General features: G+C 39.8%; 1 protein-coding gene across 1 annotated transcript in view; it reads right to left on the bottom strand.

Moving 5' to 3' along the window:
- LOC124612859 (RING finger and SPRY domain-containing protein 1-like) overlaps positions 1-18289 on the bottom strand; it is a 145709-nt gene that overhangs the window by 92849 nt on the left and 34571 nt on the right. Inside the window, exon 5 of the mRNA XM_047141289.1 lies at positions 18069-18209. Within this exon, the coding sequence (XP_046997245.1) occupies positions 18069-18209 (141 nt within the window). The remainder of the gene's footprint in view (positions 1-18068; positions 18210-18289) is intronic.

Here is an 18289-nt window from a genome sequence, read left to right as displayed (position 1 = left end):
AATAGTAGATAGTGCCCCCCACCTCTATCAAGCATTTGAGACAGGATGTCAAAAATTTTTAAAAATCGAATTTTCAAAAATATGTTCATTTTGTAGTGCACATCTTTTTGAAGAGTCTCATACATAAAACATATGTGCTCGAGGAAATGTAGGACATGTTATTTGGTCTGCAGTGTGCCAAAGTGCAGTGTCACGCCTCTCCATACAGCATTCTTCTGTCGCACGTCACTGTATTTCGCTCTGTGGAATTGAAATGTGTGTATTTTGTAATCGATGCCATCAAACTATATTCAGGACAGTGGAAATTGAAACGTCCTGTGGTGCCTCTCCTGCTCCCAGTCGGCCAGTTTGACATTCTGCACCTCTTAGAAAACCTTGCAATTAATACTTGATGGGATTATTTGTAATTGGGAGAACAAGAGCTCAGAGAAAATGCACTCTTTACTGACTACTAGGCAATAACTTTCTCTTTCGCTTGACATAAAACTAAATATAGGATACATAAAACCAGTCAAGACAAAAGACAAGCAAGACAGTACACTTTTCTTCAATTCTTAGCTCCTAGCATTTTTTCCTCTCTAATCTTGCTACAGCTTTACATGGCGTGCTTTCCTTTCTGTTAAAGGATCTATTACCTCAACAAAATTCATCAAATGTTTTGCTACATGACAAATCGAAACGTCGTCGTCTAATACTGCAGAAGCTGTTAATACAAATAGTACCGAAGACTGGTGTGGTTTTCCGATCTGATTACATTTATTTTGTCACTGTCTGCTGGATAAAGCAAAATGGGTCTTTCTAATATTGCAGCAATTGTAACACACACCAAATAAACCAAGCTGTTTTGAACAAATGGTCATTTTTACAACACAACAGAATATAATTCACGAAGTACCAATATCAAATGCCTATTAGGTCTACTACAAGTAAAAAGCTTTATGTTAATTTCATATTTCATTCATACGCTCCTGTTTCTCAAGCACGTGATCAAAACGTAGTAGTACGAAATTCTTATATAAATTTGCAATTGTCATATTCTTCCATAACTTGTGTGATGTACCTGTTTCTTCTCCTTCCTCATTCTAACAAACAATCTTGTCATCACTAATTCCCAAACTATTCCTGCCACTGTCAAAACATACTCATCGGTTAACTTCACTACCCCTGCCAGAATCACTGGTTTAGTTATCGCGTGATTATTCTCTGGTTAGGTGTTTTTACATGTTCCTACAACGCGTCTTCCATGCTACTTCCAGAATAGAACTTAAGCGGCCTTTAAGCAGGGACTGTGCAACTGGCCCTTACTAGTGTAGCGATCTGACCAAAAATTTTTGTCAAAATTTCATTTTCTTGGATACACTGAGGAGATAATATGTAATCATTCTTACCTGTTATTCATATTAGTTGAATATTTCCACTCTGGTAGTCTGAATGTATGGATTTCGCTAGTAATTATAACAACGTTGGTCATTCACAAACCCAATCAACCACATAATCAGACAGCAACTGGTATTCACCCGTTCGGCTTTACTCTACACAGCTCGTATAGCCCCATCCCCTTTTGCCTGCAGGAAAGTTTATTTCTAGATACGACGAGGATTCCCCTGACAGACATCATGTACACTATGCATGCATTCAAAAATCAACCTATGATTCATTCAGAAATCTGCTTAGAATATGTTCAAAAACCAACTGGGATGCAATTTCAAAATAATATGAGTAATCGATTGAATAACGTGCGCTGGATGCTAGGCGCTTTGTGAAACAAGGTTCCCCCCCCCCCCCCCCCCCCCTCAAGAATACGAATTGCTGCCGCCCCCCCCCCCCTCCCCCTTCCTTAATCCCATAGGTCTGGGCCTGATGCCCATGCGTGAATCTGACAGGTTGGGGGCGGGAGTAAAATTTTTCCCGGTTGCATCTAGCTGCTTGCTGCAACTGCTTACACAGCCAACAACCAAATTTCTGTAGCCAGAAGCGGGAGAAGGTACTACTCATCAGCGACTCTACTGTGCATGCGCATGAGCATGATACCGTACATAACTGCTAAAACGAATCTAAATGTAAATGGTTGTGATGTCACGCTCATCAGAAGCAATTTGTTGTTATGAAGCATTGCACAGTCTCCCTAAAGCCTTTGATACATTTTGCTGTTGACAGACACATTGTGTTTTGTTGTCGTGTAAGGCTCACTTCCTTTGCAATTTAAGTTTTATTTTAGTTTTTTCCTCTAGTTCATGTTTTATTGCTGCAATATTATTCTGCAGTAATGGGATACAGTAATATCTTTCGTTAGAGTATCGGTTCTTACGAGTCAAAATTACAAAAAATTAACTGAAAACAATGAAAAATTCCCGGATTTTTCCCAGTTTTCTCCCAGATGAAAAAATTCCTGGGTTTTCCCAGATCTCCCGGGTCGTATACACCCTGATAAAGACAGTAGGAACCTAAGAGATATTTTTTTTCTTTGAGAGAGTGCCTTACAGTATAGTAATTCCTCAGTGGAAATCAGAATAAATAATGGCTCCAGAACAAATGTTTTTAAGGAGAGTTTACAAGAGATGACCTGGGATGAAATTTATAATGAATAAAGTGCTCACATAAAATTTAATGTATTCCACGATAAACTACTATTTGAAAACAGCTTTCTAATAAGCTAACCAAAAAGGACATTAAATGGCCACATAAAATACCATGGATCATTAGCGGGATGAAATTATCATGTGCACGAAGGGAATTATATCTTTTGGCAAGAACAAGTAAAGATTCAGCAGTAGCTGCACACTAACAAACTACCCAAAATTACTGAGAAAATTGTTAAAAATATTAAGAAACATGCATAGTACGTCAGATATCAGTAATTTCAACAACAGACTTAAGGCTACATGAAATGTAGCAAAACAAGAGAGAGGACACTAGCCAAAGAATGAGATAAGATCACTGCTGACTTAAATAGAAGGGCTGTAAATAGTGAGTTACAGGTAGCAAGTGTGTTTAATAATCATTTCATAAATATACTAGAAAATAAAGGGGCAAACAGTTCAAGAGAAAAATCAGAGCAGTATGCTAAAAAAGCAAAAAAAGTAACTCTTTTAAAATTCAATCATGTGAATGTCTCACCAACTTATCCTTCTGAGATTAAGAAAATTATGTATTCCCTCAAAAATAAAAGCTCAAATGGGTTCGATGGAGTTTCCAAAAGAATACTAAATATTCGTTCCCATATAAGCCATGTCTTATTTGGAATATGTAATGCACTGCTTGCTCAAGGCATTTTTCCAGAGAGATTGAAACATGTTGTTGTTGTTGTGGTCTTCAGTCCTGAGACTGGTTTAATGCAGCTCTCCATGCTCATCTATCCTGTGCAAGCTTCTTCATCTCCCAGTACCTACTGCAACCTACATCCTTCTGAATTTGCTTAGTGTATTCATCTCTTTATCTCCCTCTACGATTTTTACCCTCTACACTGCCCTCCAATACTAAATTGGTGATCCCTTGATGACTCAACAAATGTCCTACCGACCGATTCCTTCTTCTAGTCAAAGTTATGCCACAAACTTCTCTTCTCCCCAATCCTATTCAATACTTCCTCATTAGTTATGTGATCTACCCATCTAATCTTCAGCATTCTTCTGTAGCACCACATTTCAAAAGCTTCTATTCTCTCCTTTTCCAAACTATTTATCGTCCATGTTTCACTTCCATACATGGCTACACTCCATACAAATACTTTCAGAAATGACTTCCTAACACTTAAATCTATACTCGATGTTAACAAATTTCTCTTCTTCAGAAACACTTTCCTTGCCATTGCCAGTCTACATTTTATATCTTCTCTACTTCGACCATCATCAGTTATTTTGCTCCCAAATAGCAAAATTCCTTTACTACTTTAAGTGTCTCATTTCCTAACCTAATTCCCTCAGCATTACCCAACTTAATTCGACTACATTCCATTATCCTCGTTTTGCTTTTGTTGATGTTCATCTTATACCCTCCTTTCAATACACTGTCCATTCCATTCAACTGCTCTTCCAAGCCCTTTGCTGTCTCTGACAGATTTTACAGTCATCGGCGAACCTTAAAGTTTTTATTTCTTCTCCATGGATTTTAATACCTACTCCGAATTTTTCTTTTGTTTCCTTAACTGCTTGCTCAATATACAGATTGAATAACATCGGGGAGAGACTACAACCCTGTCTCACTCCCTTCCCAACCACTGCCTCCCTTTCATACCCCTCGACTCTTATAACTGCCATCTGGTTTCTGTACAAATTGTAAATAGCCTTTCGCTCCCTGTATTTTACCCCTGCCACCTTCAGAATTTGAAAGAGTGTATTCCAGTCAACATTGTCAAAAGTTTTCTCCAAGTCTACAAATGCTAGAAACGTAGATTTGCCTTTTCTTAATCTAGCTTCTAAGGTAAGTCGTAGGGTCAGTATCGCCTCACGTGTTCCAACATTTCTACGGAATCCAAACTGATCTTCCCCAAGGTCAGCTTCTACTAGTTTTTCCATTCGTCTGTAAAGAATCCGCATTAGTATTTTGCAGCCGTGACTTATTAAACTGATAGTTCGGTAATTTTCACATTTGTCAACACCTGCTTTCTTTGGGATTGGAATTATATTCTTCTTTAAGTCTGAGGGTATTTCACCTGTTTCATACATCTTGCTCACCAGATGGTAGAGTTTTGTCAGGACTGGCTCTCCCAAGGCTGTCAGTAGTTCTAATGGAATGTTGTCTACTCCCGGGGCCTTGTTTCGACTCAGGCCTTTCAGTGCTCTGTCAAACTCTTCAAGCAGTATTATACCTCCCATTTCATCTTCATCCACATCCTCTTCCATTTCCATAATATTGTCCTCAAGTACATCGCCCTTGTATAGACCCTTTATATACTCCTTCCACCTTTCTGCTTTCCCTTCTTTGCTAAGAACTGGGTTTCCATCTGAGCTCTTGATATTCATACAAGTGGTTCTCTTTTCTCCAAAGGTCTCTTTAATTTTCCTGTAGGCTGTATCTATCTTACCCCTAGTGAGATAAGCCTCTACATCCTTACATTTGTCCTCTAACCATGCCTGCTTAGCCATTCTGCACTTCCTGTCGATCTCATTTTTGAGATGTTTGTATTCCTTTTTGCCTGCTTCATTTACTGCATTTTTATATTTTCTCCTTTCATCAATTAAATTCAGTATTTCTTCTGACACCCAAGGATTTCTACTAGCCCTCGTCTTTTTACCTACTTGATCCTCTGCGGCCTTCACTACTTAATCCCTCAAAGCTACCCATTCTTCTTCTACTGTATTTCTTTCCCCCATTCCTGTCAATTGTTCCTTTATGCTCTCCCTGAAACTCTGTACAACCTCTGGTTCTTTCAGTTTATCCAGGTCCCATCTCCTTAAATTCCCAGCTTTTTGCAGTTTCTTCAGTTTTATTCTGCAGGTCATAACCAATAGATTGTGGTCAGAATCCACATCTGCCGCTGTAAATGTCTTACAATTTAAAACCTGGTTCCTAAATCTCTGTCTTACCATTATATAATCTATCTGAAACCTGTCAGTATCTCCAGGCTTCTTCCATGTATACAACCTTCTTTCATGATTCTTGAACCAACTGTTAGCTATGATTAAGTTGTGCTCTGTGCAAAATTCTACCAGGCAGCTTCCTCTTGCATTTCTTACTCCCAATCCATATTCACCTACTACATTTCCTTCTCTCCCTTTTCCTACTGCCGAATTCCAGTCACCCATGACTATTAAATTTTCGTCTCCCTTCACAATCTGAATAATTTCTTTTATTTCATCATACATTTCTTCAATTTCTTCATCACCTGCAGAGCTAGTTGGCATATAAACTTGTACTACTGTAGTAGGCATAGGCTTCGTGTCTGTCTTGGCCACAATAATGCATTCACTGTGCTGTTTGTAGTAGCTTACCCGCATTCCTATTTTCCTATTCATTATTAAACCTACTCCTGCATTACCCCTATTTGATTTTGTGTTTATAACCCTGTAGTCACCTGACCAGGAGTCTTGTTCCTCCTTTCACCAAACTTCACTAATTCCAACTATATCTAACTTTAACCTATCCATTTCCCTTTTTAAATTTTCTAACCTACCTGCCCGATTAAGGGATCTGACATTCCACGCTCCGATCCGTAGAATGCCAGTTTTCTTTCTCCTGATAACGACTTCCTCTTGAGTAGTCCCCACCCGGAGATCCGAATGGGGGACTATTTTACCTCCGGAATATTTTACCCAAGAGGACACCATCATCATTTAACCATTCAGTAACGCTGCATGCCCTCAGGAAAAATTACGGCCGTAGTTTCCCCTTGCTTTCAGCCGTTCGCAGTACCAGAACAGCAAGGCCGTTTTGGTTAGTGTTACAAGGCCAGATCAGTCGATCATCCAGACTGTTGCCCTTGCAACTACTGAAAAGGCTGCTGCCCCTCTTCAGGAACCACATGTTTGTCTGGCCTCTCAACGGATACCCCTCCGTTGTGGTTGCACCTGCGGTACGGCTATCTGTATCGCTGAGGCACGCAAGCCTCCCCACCAATGGCAAGATCCATGTTTCATTGGGGGGGGGGAGATTGAAACATACCATTGTTTAATACCTCTATAAGAAAGCTGATAGGAGTGATGTCAATAACTACCAACCTGTTTCACTACTGACACCATGTTCCAAAATTTTTGAGGTCATGTATTCCCCCTATGCAACAATAATACCCTCAGTAAATCACAGTTTTGACTTCAGAAGAGTTGCTAACCAAATTTTACAACCATAAAATAATGAAGCAGCACCAATTCTTATTTTCTGTGATGTGCCTAAGGTATTTGATTGTGTGAAATAAAATATTCTCCTAGATAAATTGAGGTTTTATGGAGCTGATGGCATAAGCCAACCAATGGTTAATGTCATACCTAACCAACATAATGCACTAAGTTGTACTGAGTAATTCAACCAGTGTAAGCAGACGGGATTATTCCTCTGACTGGGGAGAAACCACATATGGAGTTCCCCAAGAATTAATTTTAGGTCCACAATTGTTTCTCATGTATGTACACAGTCATCTAATAAACAACAAGCAGAATTATTTCCTTTTGCAGATGACACTAGTACTATAATCCATCCAAGCATACACACAGCAACAGAAGAAATGGTAAACAATGTTCTTAACAGTGTCATTGACTGGTTTTCTGTGAATGGTCTCATTTTCAATTTTAAAAAGAAATGACATTCAGTTCTGCACATCTAGTGGTACTACACCAATAATAACACATGGAGATGAAATAATAAGCAGGTGGAAGCTTCAGAATATTGAGATGTCCATATTGATGAGAACTGAAATAGGAAAAGGCACATTTCAGACCTTTTAAAACCACTTCAGCCACATTTGCAATTAGTATCATTGTAGATCTTAGGGAGAGACAAATCAGTTAAGTCAATATATTTTGCATTTTTTTCATTCATAATGAATAATATTCTGCAGTTACATGTCTTTAAGAAATAATTTTTTTATTGCTCAAAAACATGCTGTAAGAATAACAAGTGGTGTTCACTGATGATGATCTTGTGGACATCTGTTTATGGAGTTGGGCTTTCTGACTACCACGTTATAGTATATCTATTCCCTCAAGAAGTTTAAGCAATGGAATGTTCAGTTTGGAGTACTGACATTATTATGAAAAGAAGAGTATCTATCCACCTAACTGCACCCTGCTATCCAGCCCCCTCAATGACTTCTCCCGTATCACTAAGATTTATCATGCAAATGATCCATGCAACATGAAATGAACTAACAATGGAAAATCCAGGATGGCATATACCAATATATGTTAAAAAAGATACTTGGGGGAAAAACAGAAGATAGGTACCACCTACAATTGTAGACAATACTGAGAAAGTACTGAATCTCACAGCGGACATCAGAAAAAGACTAAAATTTTATGGGCATATCCACAGACTCCCAAAAACAAGGCTCACTCAAAAAATGGTGACATACATAGAAAAACTCAAAACCACATCCTGTCTCCAGCAGATCAAACTGGATTTAGAAAACACTCATGTCAGTCCTCCAGATATTTTCAACAGAAACTCAAAGACAAAAAATTAGCGAATGGAAAGTACTGATGGGGAATAAAGTCACAGTAACACCAGGGACAAATGGTGTTGCAACGTGGTGTTGCATGTCTTTGAGGATCTGTGGTAGAAGGATCACAAGTGCTATCCTTGACATCAACCTACAAGAAAAAAATCACTAAATGTTAAGACCAGTGACCATGGTGGTCACTCCAATAGCAACAGGTCAGTGGCCGCAATTTGCTCTATCAATTGAAATGACAACGGTTCACTCAGGGGTGTCATCTCAGTAACAATGAAATCCCTGCTATCACTTTAGACCTGTGGCATGACACATAACTGCAGAATGTTGAAATAGATGATACCACTGATAGTTCTCTGAGCGAAGAAGAAGGAGCCATACATTGTCTTGTTTGATCCCGCGTACAACACCTTATCTATCTCGGATGTGTTCGACTGTTGCATTTGCACACTCTGTCCCCTATATGCATATGTTGTAATGGATGATCTTTCCTGAAAAAAGTGGCTTTGTCATTGAAGATCAATTTTCTTGCAAAGTCATCATTTTCTGGATGGTTCTGCATATCAATACATAACTGCTGGTGGCACAATTTGCTGCATTGGTTTACATCTTTCAGGGGCTGCAATTTGTATGGCTTCACTGTTAATCACATATAAGAATTGTTCCCACTGTCAGCAAAGGGATGTTCAACTCTGCACTAGTGCGATGAGCACACTTCGTACAACTCCACATCAACAATTCCCTCACATATTCCGCTGTCTGTTCAGACACAATCAGATGGCCTGAATGTTTTGAGTTGCACAAACAACCACCCTGTTTGAATTTCTTATTTCACTTGACTACACTGTTGCAAACTGTTGATGTCTCACGAAACTTGTCATGAAAAGCCCTTTGCACACTCACTACCAACTGGCAAGAGGCTAGCTCTAGCACACCAAACGCTTGCTCTACCTGGATCGCTGCCAGTCTCAGCTATCAGGGTCAGTGGCACCCCGTCAGCAGTTTTCCAAACTAACTTGTCAGCACAATAAGCTGAAAAGAACAACATCTTGGCTACTTTGTCTGTCATATACTGTATCATCTGTCATATTGTAACCTTTTACCTATCAAACAACAGAAAATCCGGAATGGAATAATAACAATATTATGAAACGGATATATTGCTACTCACCATACAGTGGAAATATTGAGTCACAGACAGGCACAACAAAACGACTACTAAACACGTAAGCTTTTTGTCAAAAAGCCTTGGCCGGCAGAGACAGTGATCATGTGTGTGAGAGTTGCATATGTGTGTGTGTGTGTGTGTGTGTGTGTGTGTGTGTGTGAATGTTTTAAGATATGGAGTGATCATTGTCATGGACACAGAGATGCTGTGTACTCATGTGAGAACATGTTAACATCTGACAGAGTTCGAAAGGAGTCACGGTGTGGGTTTCCATTTGTCCAGCTTGTCAAATTGTGCAATATCCAAATTTGGGGGCACACAGATGTTACAGTGGCCCGATGTTGGACAGCATGGGAACATATGGGCTAGCATACTTGTTGCCAAAGTTTCTGACGATCGGAGGGAGGGGATTGTCATCCACGTGTTCCATCTCATTCAACAGCATCATGGTGACATTTTTCAATAGGACAATGCTCATCCACATAAGGCATGTGTCTCGAGCAACTATCATGTGAAGTTGAGACAATCACAAAGCCAGGAAGACACCTAGACCTATCTTCAATACAACTTGTGTGGGACCAGCTCAGATGTCAATTATGTCCCAATGTCAGTATCTAGGGTGTCAAGGACCAGTTACAACAGTTATAGGACAGTATGCCTTGGTGCAGGATACCATACCTTTATGACATCCTTCCCCAGTGAATCAGCACATGCATCCAGACCACAGGGGGTGCAACATTGTACTCTAAGTGGTCTCATACTGCCGAGTTCTCTGTGAATTTGACTCTATATTACAATTACTGAAATAACATCATGCACCCTCTCAACTCATCAAGTTTTATTTTGTTTTGTTTCTTTTCTTCCTCTTATTCTAGGTGCTTCATTTTTTTTTTTTTTTTTTTTTTTTTGTCAGGCGGTGCATATTTTATTTTTAGTTTATAAGTTTAAAGTACAGTAATGCCTGAAAAACATATCTCAGCTACCTATGTTGTCTTGAAGGAATATGAAATCTGTACACCCAGTAAACACTGAATCCTTAAAGAATCTAATTTCCTTAAGTAAACAGATTATAACTTCTGATTACTTTATAAATGAGTCAATGTATTAAATATTTGATGTTAAGCAAGTAAGTGAAAAGAAATTTTCAAAAGGTTTGAAATTATCTTTAAAATTTGTTATTAGTTACTAAGTGATAGTCTGGATAATTTGCACCCCATTTTAAGCAAAAGCCAGCTAGTTTTTCACACATTTCAATCTCCTAAACGATGTGTCACACAATGATATTTTGCTGGTAAATTCGTATATGTGGACAGTGTCAGCAAAATCTGTTTCTAATACAACTAGTAGCCAAGAAACAATAAACTAAAACTTTAAGCCCAATCCAACAATTTCACTGTACGAGCAGGGAAAAATGTGCTAAGTGATAAACGTTTTTCCTTTCATCAATTTCTGGGGGTGTAAGTGAGAAAAATTTTGTAAAGCACTGAAATTATGTTTAAAGTTTGTGGAAGTTGCTCAGTGCTCTCATCAAATACTGGATGAATATAGTCCAGGTATTTGTGCATGGTGAGTTATGCTGCCTCAAGACATACACACACTGTTTCTAGCTGTGGTACTTGTCTTACTGTGTTAAAACCTTCAAGGTACATAGTACTCTTTGAAAATTTCAAGAAGTCATTTTTTCCTTAAAATTTTCTCAGGGATGTCTCCTTTATTGTGGTGTTCATTCCAGGTTCATCAGAAAGTCTAGTATCGAACTTAAAAGGCAATTTGTGATAAAGCATCTCGCACACCATTCACACTGGGAAAAATAGTTTACTTTGCAGCAAATGTAGCGGCATGTAATTTCAATGATGGCCTAATTATGGAGTTATTGAAGTCAGCATGCATGCGACAACATGTGTACCCAATATGCTCTAAAATGCTGTACATAAAAGTGGGATATTCTGGTGCTCATACCTCAGGTTCTACTGGTGATAAAAAGGTAGCGTGAAAAGTTTTGGACAGACCTTGGGCTAGAGACCATTTGTATACCCAGCAGATGGATCATCTTAGCATCACTATCCTACAGTACAGGGTCAAAGTGTGAATACTACACACTTCCTCCTGCTTAGGTAAATGGAGCCAATCGGTTGGTTCTTTTTGCATTTTATGTGGTCTATGGTAGGCTTGATGGGACTTACAGAGGCACCATTAGTTCAAGGGCAAGTCCTTGGAAAACTCCAAGAAACATGTTTTTCTTTTACTACATTTTTGCCATCACCAATGGACCAGAATCCACCTGAAGATTCCAAGACGGCTATGCATATAATTTTTACGATACATTCCTAAAGATCCCAATCTTGAACAATTTTCAGAATTTTCTTCTTCATATCTTTTTCTGTTTCTGTGCTACAGAGGTTCAAAGTTACCCCACTTGCACATGTAAAATCCAGTGTCAGGCAAAAATGTAGTTTATAATGTGATTTAGCATGGACAAATATACTTTATAGTGTTTCCATTATCATTTGGGAATCCAATTTTTAATATTGAAGCACATTTTTTTTTATTTATTTATTTGGCACATAACTTGTAGTCCCAGGTGTAACATTAGTTTTGTGTTACTTCAGTTTCACGTAAGTAACCTATCTAAATTTTACTGACTAATACATTTATTTTCATACGAGATGTCTTGCTGCATCAGGGAAAAGAAGGTAACCAGTGAAAAAATGCTCCTATCGGAGCCCAGAAAATGTGGATTGTTCCTGTCTACTTAAGATACTGACTGAAAGGGGGGGGGGGGGGGCACCAGCTGCATCATTTTACCTTCCTCAGCACCTTTAAAAATTCTCCCAAACATTTTGGCATTCAAACACATCCCTGTGTTTTTCCACTGAGGGAGACGGAAAAGTAATATACGTTGGAAGACAGGAGACAGTAGTTGTGTTATAGAAAGAGAAACAGCAACAATGGCAGTGTGAGATAAAGAGACGCACAAGTGGTACTGGAACATAGTTGACAGTAACATGACAGTGCCAGGAAAAGAGTGAAGGTGACTGTGCCAGGGAGGAGGAATAAAGAGAATGAGAAAGTGGAAGTGGGCAAGAGCTAGCAATAATGAGACAGAGTACATTGATGTGACAAGTCATGGGGCAGTTATATGCACGTATAAAGATGTTGGCAGTATTGCATAGAAGGTATATAAGGGCAATGAATTGGCAGAGCTGTCATTTGTACTCAGGTGCCTCATGTGAAAAGTTTTCTGGCATCATTATGGCCACACATCGGGAATTAACAGACTTTGAATTCAGAATGATAGTTGTAGCTAGACACGTGGGACATTCATTTTGGAAATCATTTGGAAATTCAATATTCTGAGATCCAGTGTCAAGAGTGGGCCAAGAATTACCTCTCACCACGGACCTTTACTTAATGACAGAGCAGCAGGGTTTCATAGAGCTGTCAGTGCTAACAGACAAGTAACACTGTGTGAAATAACCACAGAAATGAAAGTGGGATGTAAGACGAATGTATCCATCATGACAGTGCTGTGAAATTTGGCATTACTGTGCTATGGCAGCAGACAACCAATCCGAGTGCCTTCACTAACAGCATGGTATCGCCTACAGTGTGTCTCCTGAGCTCATGAACATATTGCTTGGACCCCAGATGACTGAAAAACCGTGGTCTGGTCAGATGAATTCCAATTTCAATTGGTAAATGCCAATGATGGGGTTCGAATGTGGAGCAGACCTCAGAAAGCCATGGACCAAAGTTATCAACGAGGTACAGAGCAAGCTGATGGTGGCTTTATAGTGATGTGGGCTATGTTTGCATTGAAGATTGACTGAAAATGGTTATGTTTAGCTACTTTGAGACCATTTGCAGCTATTCATGGACTTCATGTTCCCAAACAACGATGGGATGTTTACGGATGTTAAAGAGCCATTTCACTGGGTCACAATTGTTTGGGATTGGTTTGAAGAACATTCTGGACAGTTCGAGAGAACGATTTGGCCACCCAAATTGTCTGACATAAATCCTATCAAACATTTATGGGGCGTAATCGAGAGATCAGTTCGTGCACAAAATCCTGTGCTGACAAAACTTTCACAACTGTGGAAAGTTATGAGACAGCATGGCTCAATATTTCTGAAAGACACTTCCAACAACTTGTTGAGTCCATGCCTTGTTGAGTTGCTGCACTATGATGTGCAAAAGGAGGTCTGACACAATATTAGGAAGAATCCCATAACCTTTGTCATCTCAGTGTACATGACAATGACAACAAGGAAGAGAGAGACAGTGACACTGAGAAAAGAGCAGTGTTAGGAAGGAAGGAAGGAAGGAAGGAAGGAAGGAAGGAAGGAGGGAGATTTTAGCATTAAGAGAGCAGCAACAGTGAGAGGAGACTAGTAGTCTGACAGAACGATGAGGACTGTGGGTGTGACAGAGGAGACAATGACAGAGAGACACAAAGAACAACAATGAGTTGGAGTGAGTGAGTGAGTCAGTCAGAAAGCACAACTGGGAGCGGAAGGGTATGAGCGACTTACGGTGATGGCCTAATAGGTGTGACAACGAGTTAGAGGAGTTGGTAGGAGTCTGATGTGAGCTGCATACTAAAAAAAGTGTGAATGTGTTACCATACCAAACTCTTGGGAACAATTTTTAAAGACACTGAGGAATGTAGAATGAGGTAGCTGCTACCCCACTTTTCAGTCAAAGTATTTTAAATAAAGAGGAACATATTCAAATCTTTTGTGCTCTGATAGGAGCACTTTTCCACTGGTTATGAACATGTCTGAATCTGGAATCATACCAGTGTGTTGCAACTTCTGCACAAAGGCAGACAGAAAGTGTGCCAAGTGAGCAGAGCAGCAGATGACAGAAGTTGTTAAACAGGCCTGCAGGATCACGAAGGCCTAAAAGAAAATAGAGGACTTTAACTTAACTACAAAAGATGTAACCCAAAAATTTAATCATTTTTTCTAGAAACTGAATTTTTTAAACATAACTTGAGAAAAGTACATACGATTTTGATGCCGACATTCTAAATTGAATTCTCTATCAGCATACATAGCTGTTTTGCAATATTTTCTATGCACATTTTTTGCTCTATTTTATGGGCAAAGAAAAATGACATTTGTTTCAATATGTCACAATTTTGTTAGAAAATAATATTTTTTATTTCTCCTACATATAACAAGAGAAAATATATTGGAAATTACTTATATAAAACTCGTGTCACAGGTCCAACTGGAGGGCTTCAGAGACTCCTGCTGATAACCATTCTGGCTGCAAGGGGTTTTTGCACTTGGTGCACTGGTTACAGAGAATGTTTAATATGAACACAAAAAGATTCGTTAAAGACAGAAGAGTAACAAACAAAACTGTACCATCAGAATTAGCATTACTTTTTTACTTTGGAAAAAAAAATCATGAAAATCACCTATTTTTCAAGAATTCAAAGAGGGCTACCACCTTAAAATAATATTTCTCTTTATGAGTCGATTATGGCACCATTTTAAATATAGTAAATAATTATATGAAATACTAAACTCAAATTTTTGTTGCTCATGCAAGCTGCAACTGGTAACCTGCATCTGGGAGCCTGCACCTTGAACCAAGCTACCTATTTACACACATCAAAAAAAGTTTTTCATCACCCCAGTTCACAGACCTCCTGAAGATAAGACGTTGACTGTGGATATTGTATCACAGACACAGTCCCTTTGACTGTTCAGAGAAGTCTCTAAACCCACCCAAAGTCGTAAACAACCACACATGAGCAGCGCCTATTAGACGCAGGGGGCCCGACAGCTGATCAGTTGCAGACATTCCACCAGGAAGGAGGTACACGGCTTGTGTTGTCTGTAGTTCAACTATGCCTAGACTGTCAATACCGTGGTTCTATTACGGCCACATTGTTACTTTGTGCCAGAAGGGCTCTCAGCAAGGGAAGTGTCCAAGCGTCTCTGAGTGAACCAAAGTGATTTTGTTCGGACATGGAGAAGATAGAGAGAGACAGGAACTGTTTATGACATGCCTCGCTCAGGCCGCCCAAGGGCTACTACTGCAGTGGATGAGTGCTACCTACGGATTATGGCTCAGAGGAACCCTGAAAGCTACGCCACATTGTTGAGTAATGCTTTTCGCACAGCCACAGAACGTCATCTTATGACTCAAACTGTGCGCAATAGGCTGCACGATGCGCAACTTCACTCCCGACGTCCATGGCGAGGTCCATCTTTGCAACCACGACACCATGCAAAGCGGTATAGATGGGCCCAACAACATGTCAAATGGACCACTCAGGATTGGCATCATGTTCTCTTCACCGATGAGTGTCAAATATGCCTTCAACCAGACAATCGTTGGAGATGTGTTTGAAGGCAACCCGGTCAGGCTGAATGCCTTAGACACACTTTCCAGCAAATGCAGCAAGGTGGAGGTTCGCTGCTGTTTTGGGATGGAATTATGTGGGGCCGACATACGCCGCTGGTGGTCATGGAAGGCACCGTAATGGCTGTACGATACATGAATGGCATCCTCCGACTTATAGTGCAACCATATCAGCAGCATACTGGCAGGGCATTCGTCTTCAGGGATGACAATTCACATCCCCATCGAGCACATGTTGTGAATGACTTCCTCCAGGATAGCGACATCGCTCGACTGGAGTCACCATCATGTTCTCCATACATGAACCCTATTGAACACGCCTGGTATAGATTGAAAAGGGTTGTTTGTGGACGATATGACCCACCAACCACTCTGAGGGATCTACGGCGAATCGCCATTGAAAAGTGGGTCAATCTGCACCAACAGTGCCTTGATGAACTTGTGGATAGTATGCCACGATGAATACAGGCATGCATCAATGCAAGGCGATGTGCTAATTGGTATCAGAGGTGCCGGTGTGTACAGCAATCTGGACCACCACCTCTGAACGTCTCACTGTAAGGTGGTACAACATGCAATGTGTGGTTCTCATGAGCAATAGAAAGAGCAGGAATGATGTTTATGTTGATCTCTATTCCAGTTTTCTGTACAGGTTCCGGAACTCTCTTTACTGAGGTGATGCAACACTTTTTTTATGTATGTAGTAAAATAGATAATTTTTCATGCTGTTAAATAATTAAGATATGCAGTAAAATAAAAACCACAGCTTTCTGTAACTGAATAAAACTTTAATACCAAGGAGAGAGGATGCGTCAAAGTCCAAATAAGCAAGATGCTTTCATAAAAATACAGGTTGTCCCAATCAAACCTCCCTGATTTCAAGGACCCAGGAGAGAAAACCCACAGTAGATACAACAATGAAAAATGCACCACATTGTAGAGGATCTGAATTTATATTTTGAAGTCAGAAGTGCCATGTATCATCGCCAGAGTGCAGCATGGTTGCATGAAGTGAAAGTGGCAAGTCCACGGCACCGCGCACAAGCACTAGTGTGGTTTGCAGAAACAAAATCGCCGATTACTAGTCAAAGAAATTACTGTCGTGCGTACGAATGTGATCCACCTGATGTGAAAACAATTAAGGAATGGTATAGTAAGCTTCTGGCAAAAGGAAGTGTTCTGAAGCAATCTGCCGGGGCACATTACAGAGTTTTAGAAGAGACAGTGGAGGACATCATCAGACAAATGTTTCTCAGAAGCCCACTTAAGTCCATTCGTCAAGCATCTAGGCAACTTGATGTACCTCGATCAACATTGCATCGTGTAGTTCACCAGCATCTTCATGTGTGTGCTTACAAAGTGCAAATTCTGTAACATATGATGCCGAACGACAAACCACACCAACAACAATTTGCTGCAGATATGCTGCAGTGTATTGATATGGATGCCAGCTTCCTGGAAAGATGTTTATTCTCAGATGAGGCAACCTTTCATCTATCAGGAAGGGTTAATAGGCATAACGTTCGGATTTGGGGTTCGCAAAATCTGCACGTTGTCATTGAACGTGTTCGTGATAGCCCTAAACTGAATGTCTGGTGCAGGCTAATGCATGACAGGATTGTTGGACCATTCTTCTTTGGGGAACAAAGAGTGAATGAGTCAGTGTATAGGGACACGTTTATGTACCCTCAGCTACAAGACTTGCAACCCAACATCATTTTTCAATAAGATGGAGCTCAGCCACATTGGTCAACAGCTGTTCGCAAGTTCCCGTATAGGAAATTTCCCAGTTGTTGGATCAGACGCAGAGGACACATTGCCTGGCCACCACGTCCAGCCAACATTACGCCGCTTGATTTCTTCATGTGGGGATTCGTAAAGGACCGCATGTATGCGACCAAAGTGGGTGATATTCCTACACTGCGACATCGTATCACTAATGCGATTGCAACAATAACAGAGGAAATGTTAAAAAGAACTTAGCAAGAAATAGAATATAGACTCTATATTCTTTGTGCTACAAATGGTTCACATGTAGAGGTGTATTGATGATAAATAAATTCCTTGAGATGCTCTACAATGTGGTGCATTTTCCATTGTCTTATCTACTGTGGTTTTTTTTTTTTTTTCCTGGGTCTTTGAAATCAGGGAGGTTTGAGTGGGACACCCTGTATTATATCACACACAAAATCTAATTAGTCACTGCTGAAATGCTTGAAGTCCAACACTAACAAGTTTTCTGCATATACACTTAGGATGGACACATTGGAGGAGCTTACATAATTTTTTCTGCTACATCGCTCCACCTACCACACTTCCCATGATGTTCTCAGGACAGTACAGCACAAAAGATACTTAAGACTTACTGTCTATGTATAACATGCTATAAGTGACTTGATTAGGTACAAAACTTACAAAGATTGTCTAGACACCACTGAGCACAAAAGCCCACTTGCCTCTTGACAAAGTGCTCACAGCCTACCCAAGTTTCCAAAGAAGTAAGTGGATTTTTAACTTCTGCCTTCAGACGTTTCTTTATAGTCACCTTGTTTTCACCTGTTGGAGATAAATCACATGGTTAGATACTAAAATCAATTTATCAGTTTTCTGTAATAAATTTTACACGGAACATCTTA

This window comes from Schistocerca americana, chromosome 4 (assembly GCF_021461395.2).
Source record: "Schistocerca americana isolate TAMUIC-IGC-003095 chromosome 4, iqSchAmer2.1, whole genome shotgun sequence".
Classification (NCBI taxonomy): Eukaryota; Metazoa; Arthropoda; class Insecta; order Orthoptera; family Acrididae; genus Schistocerca; species Schistocerca americana.
This window is presented reverse-complemented; position numbering and strand designations above follow the sequence as displayed.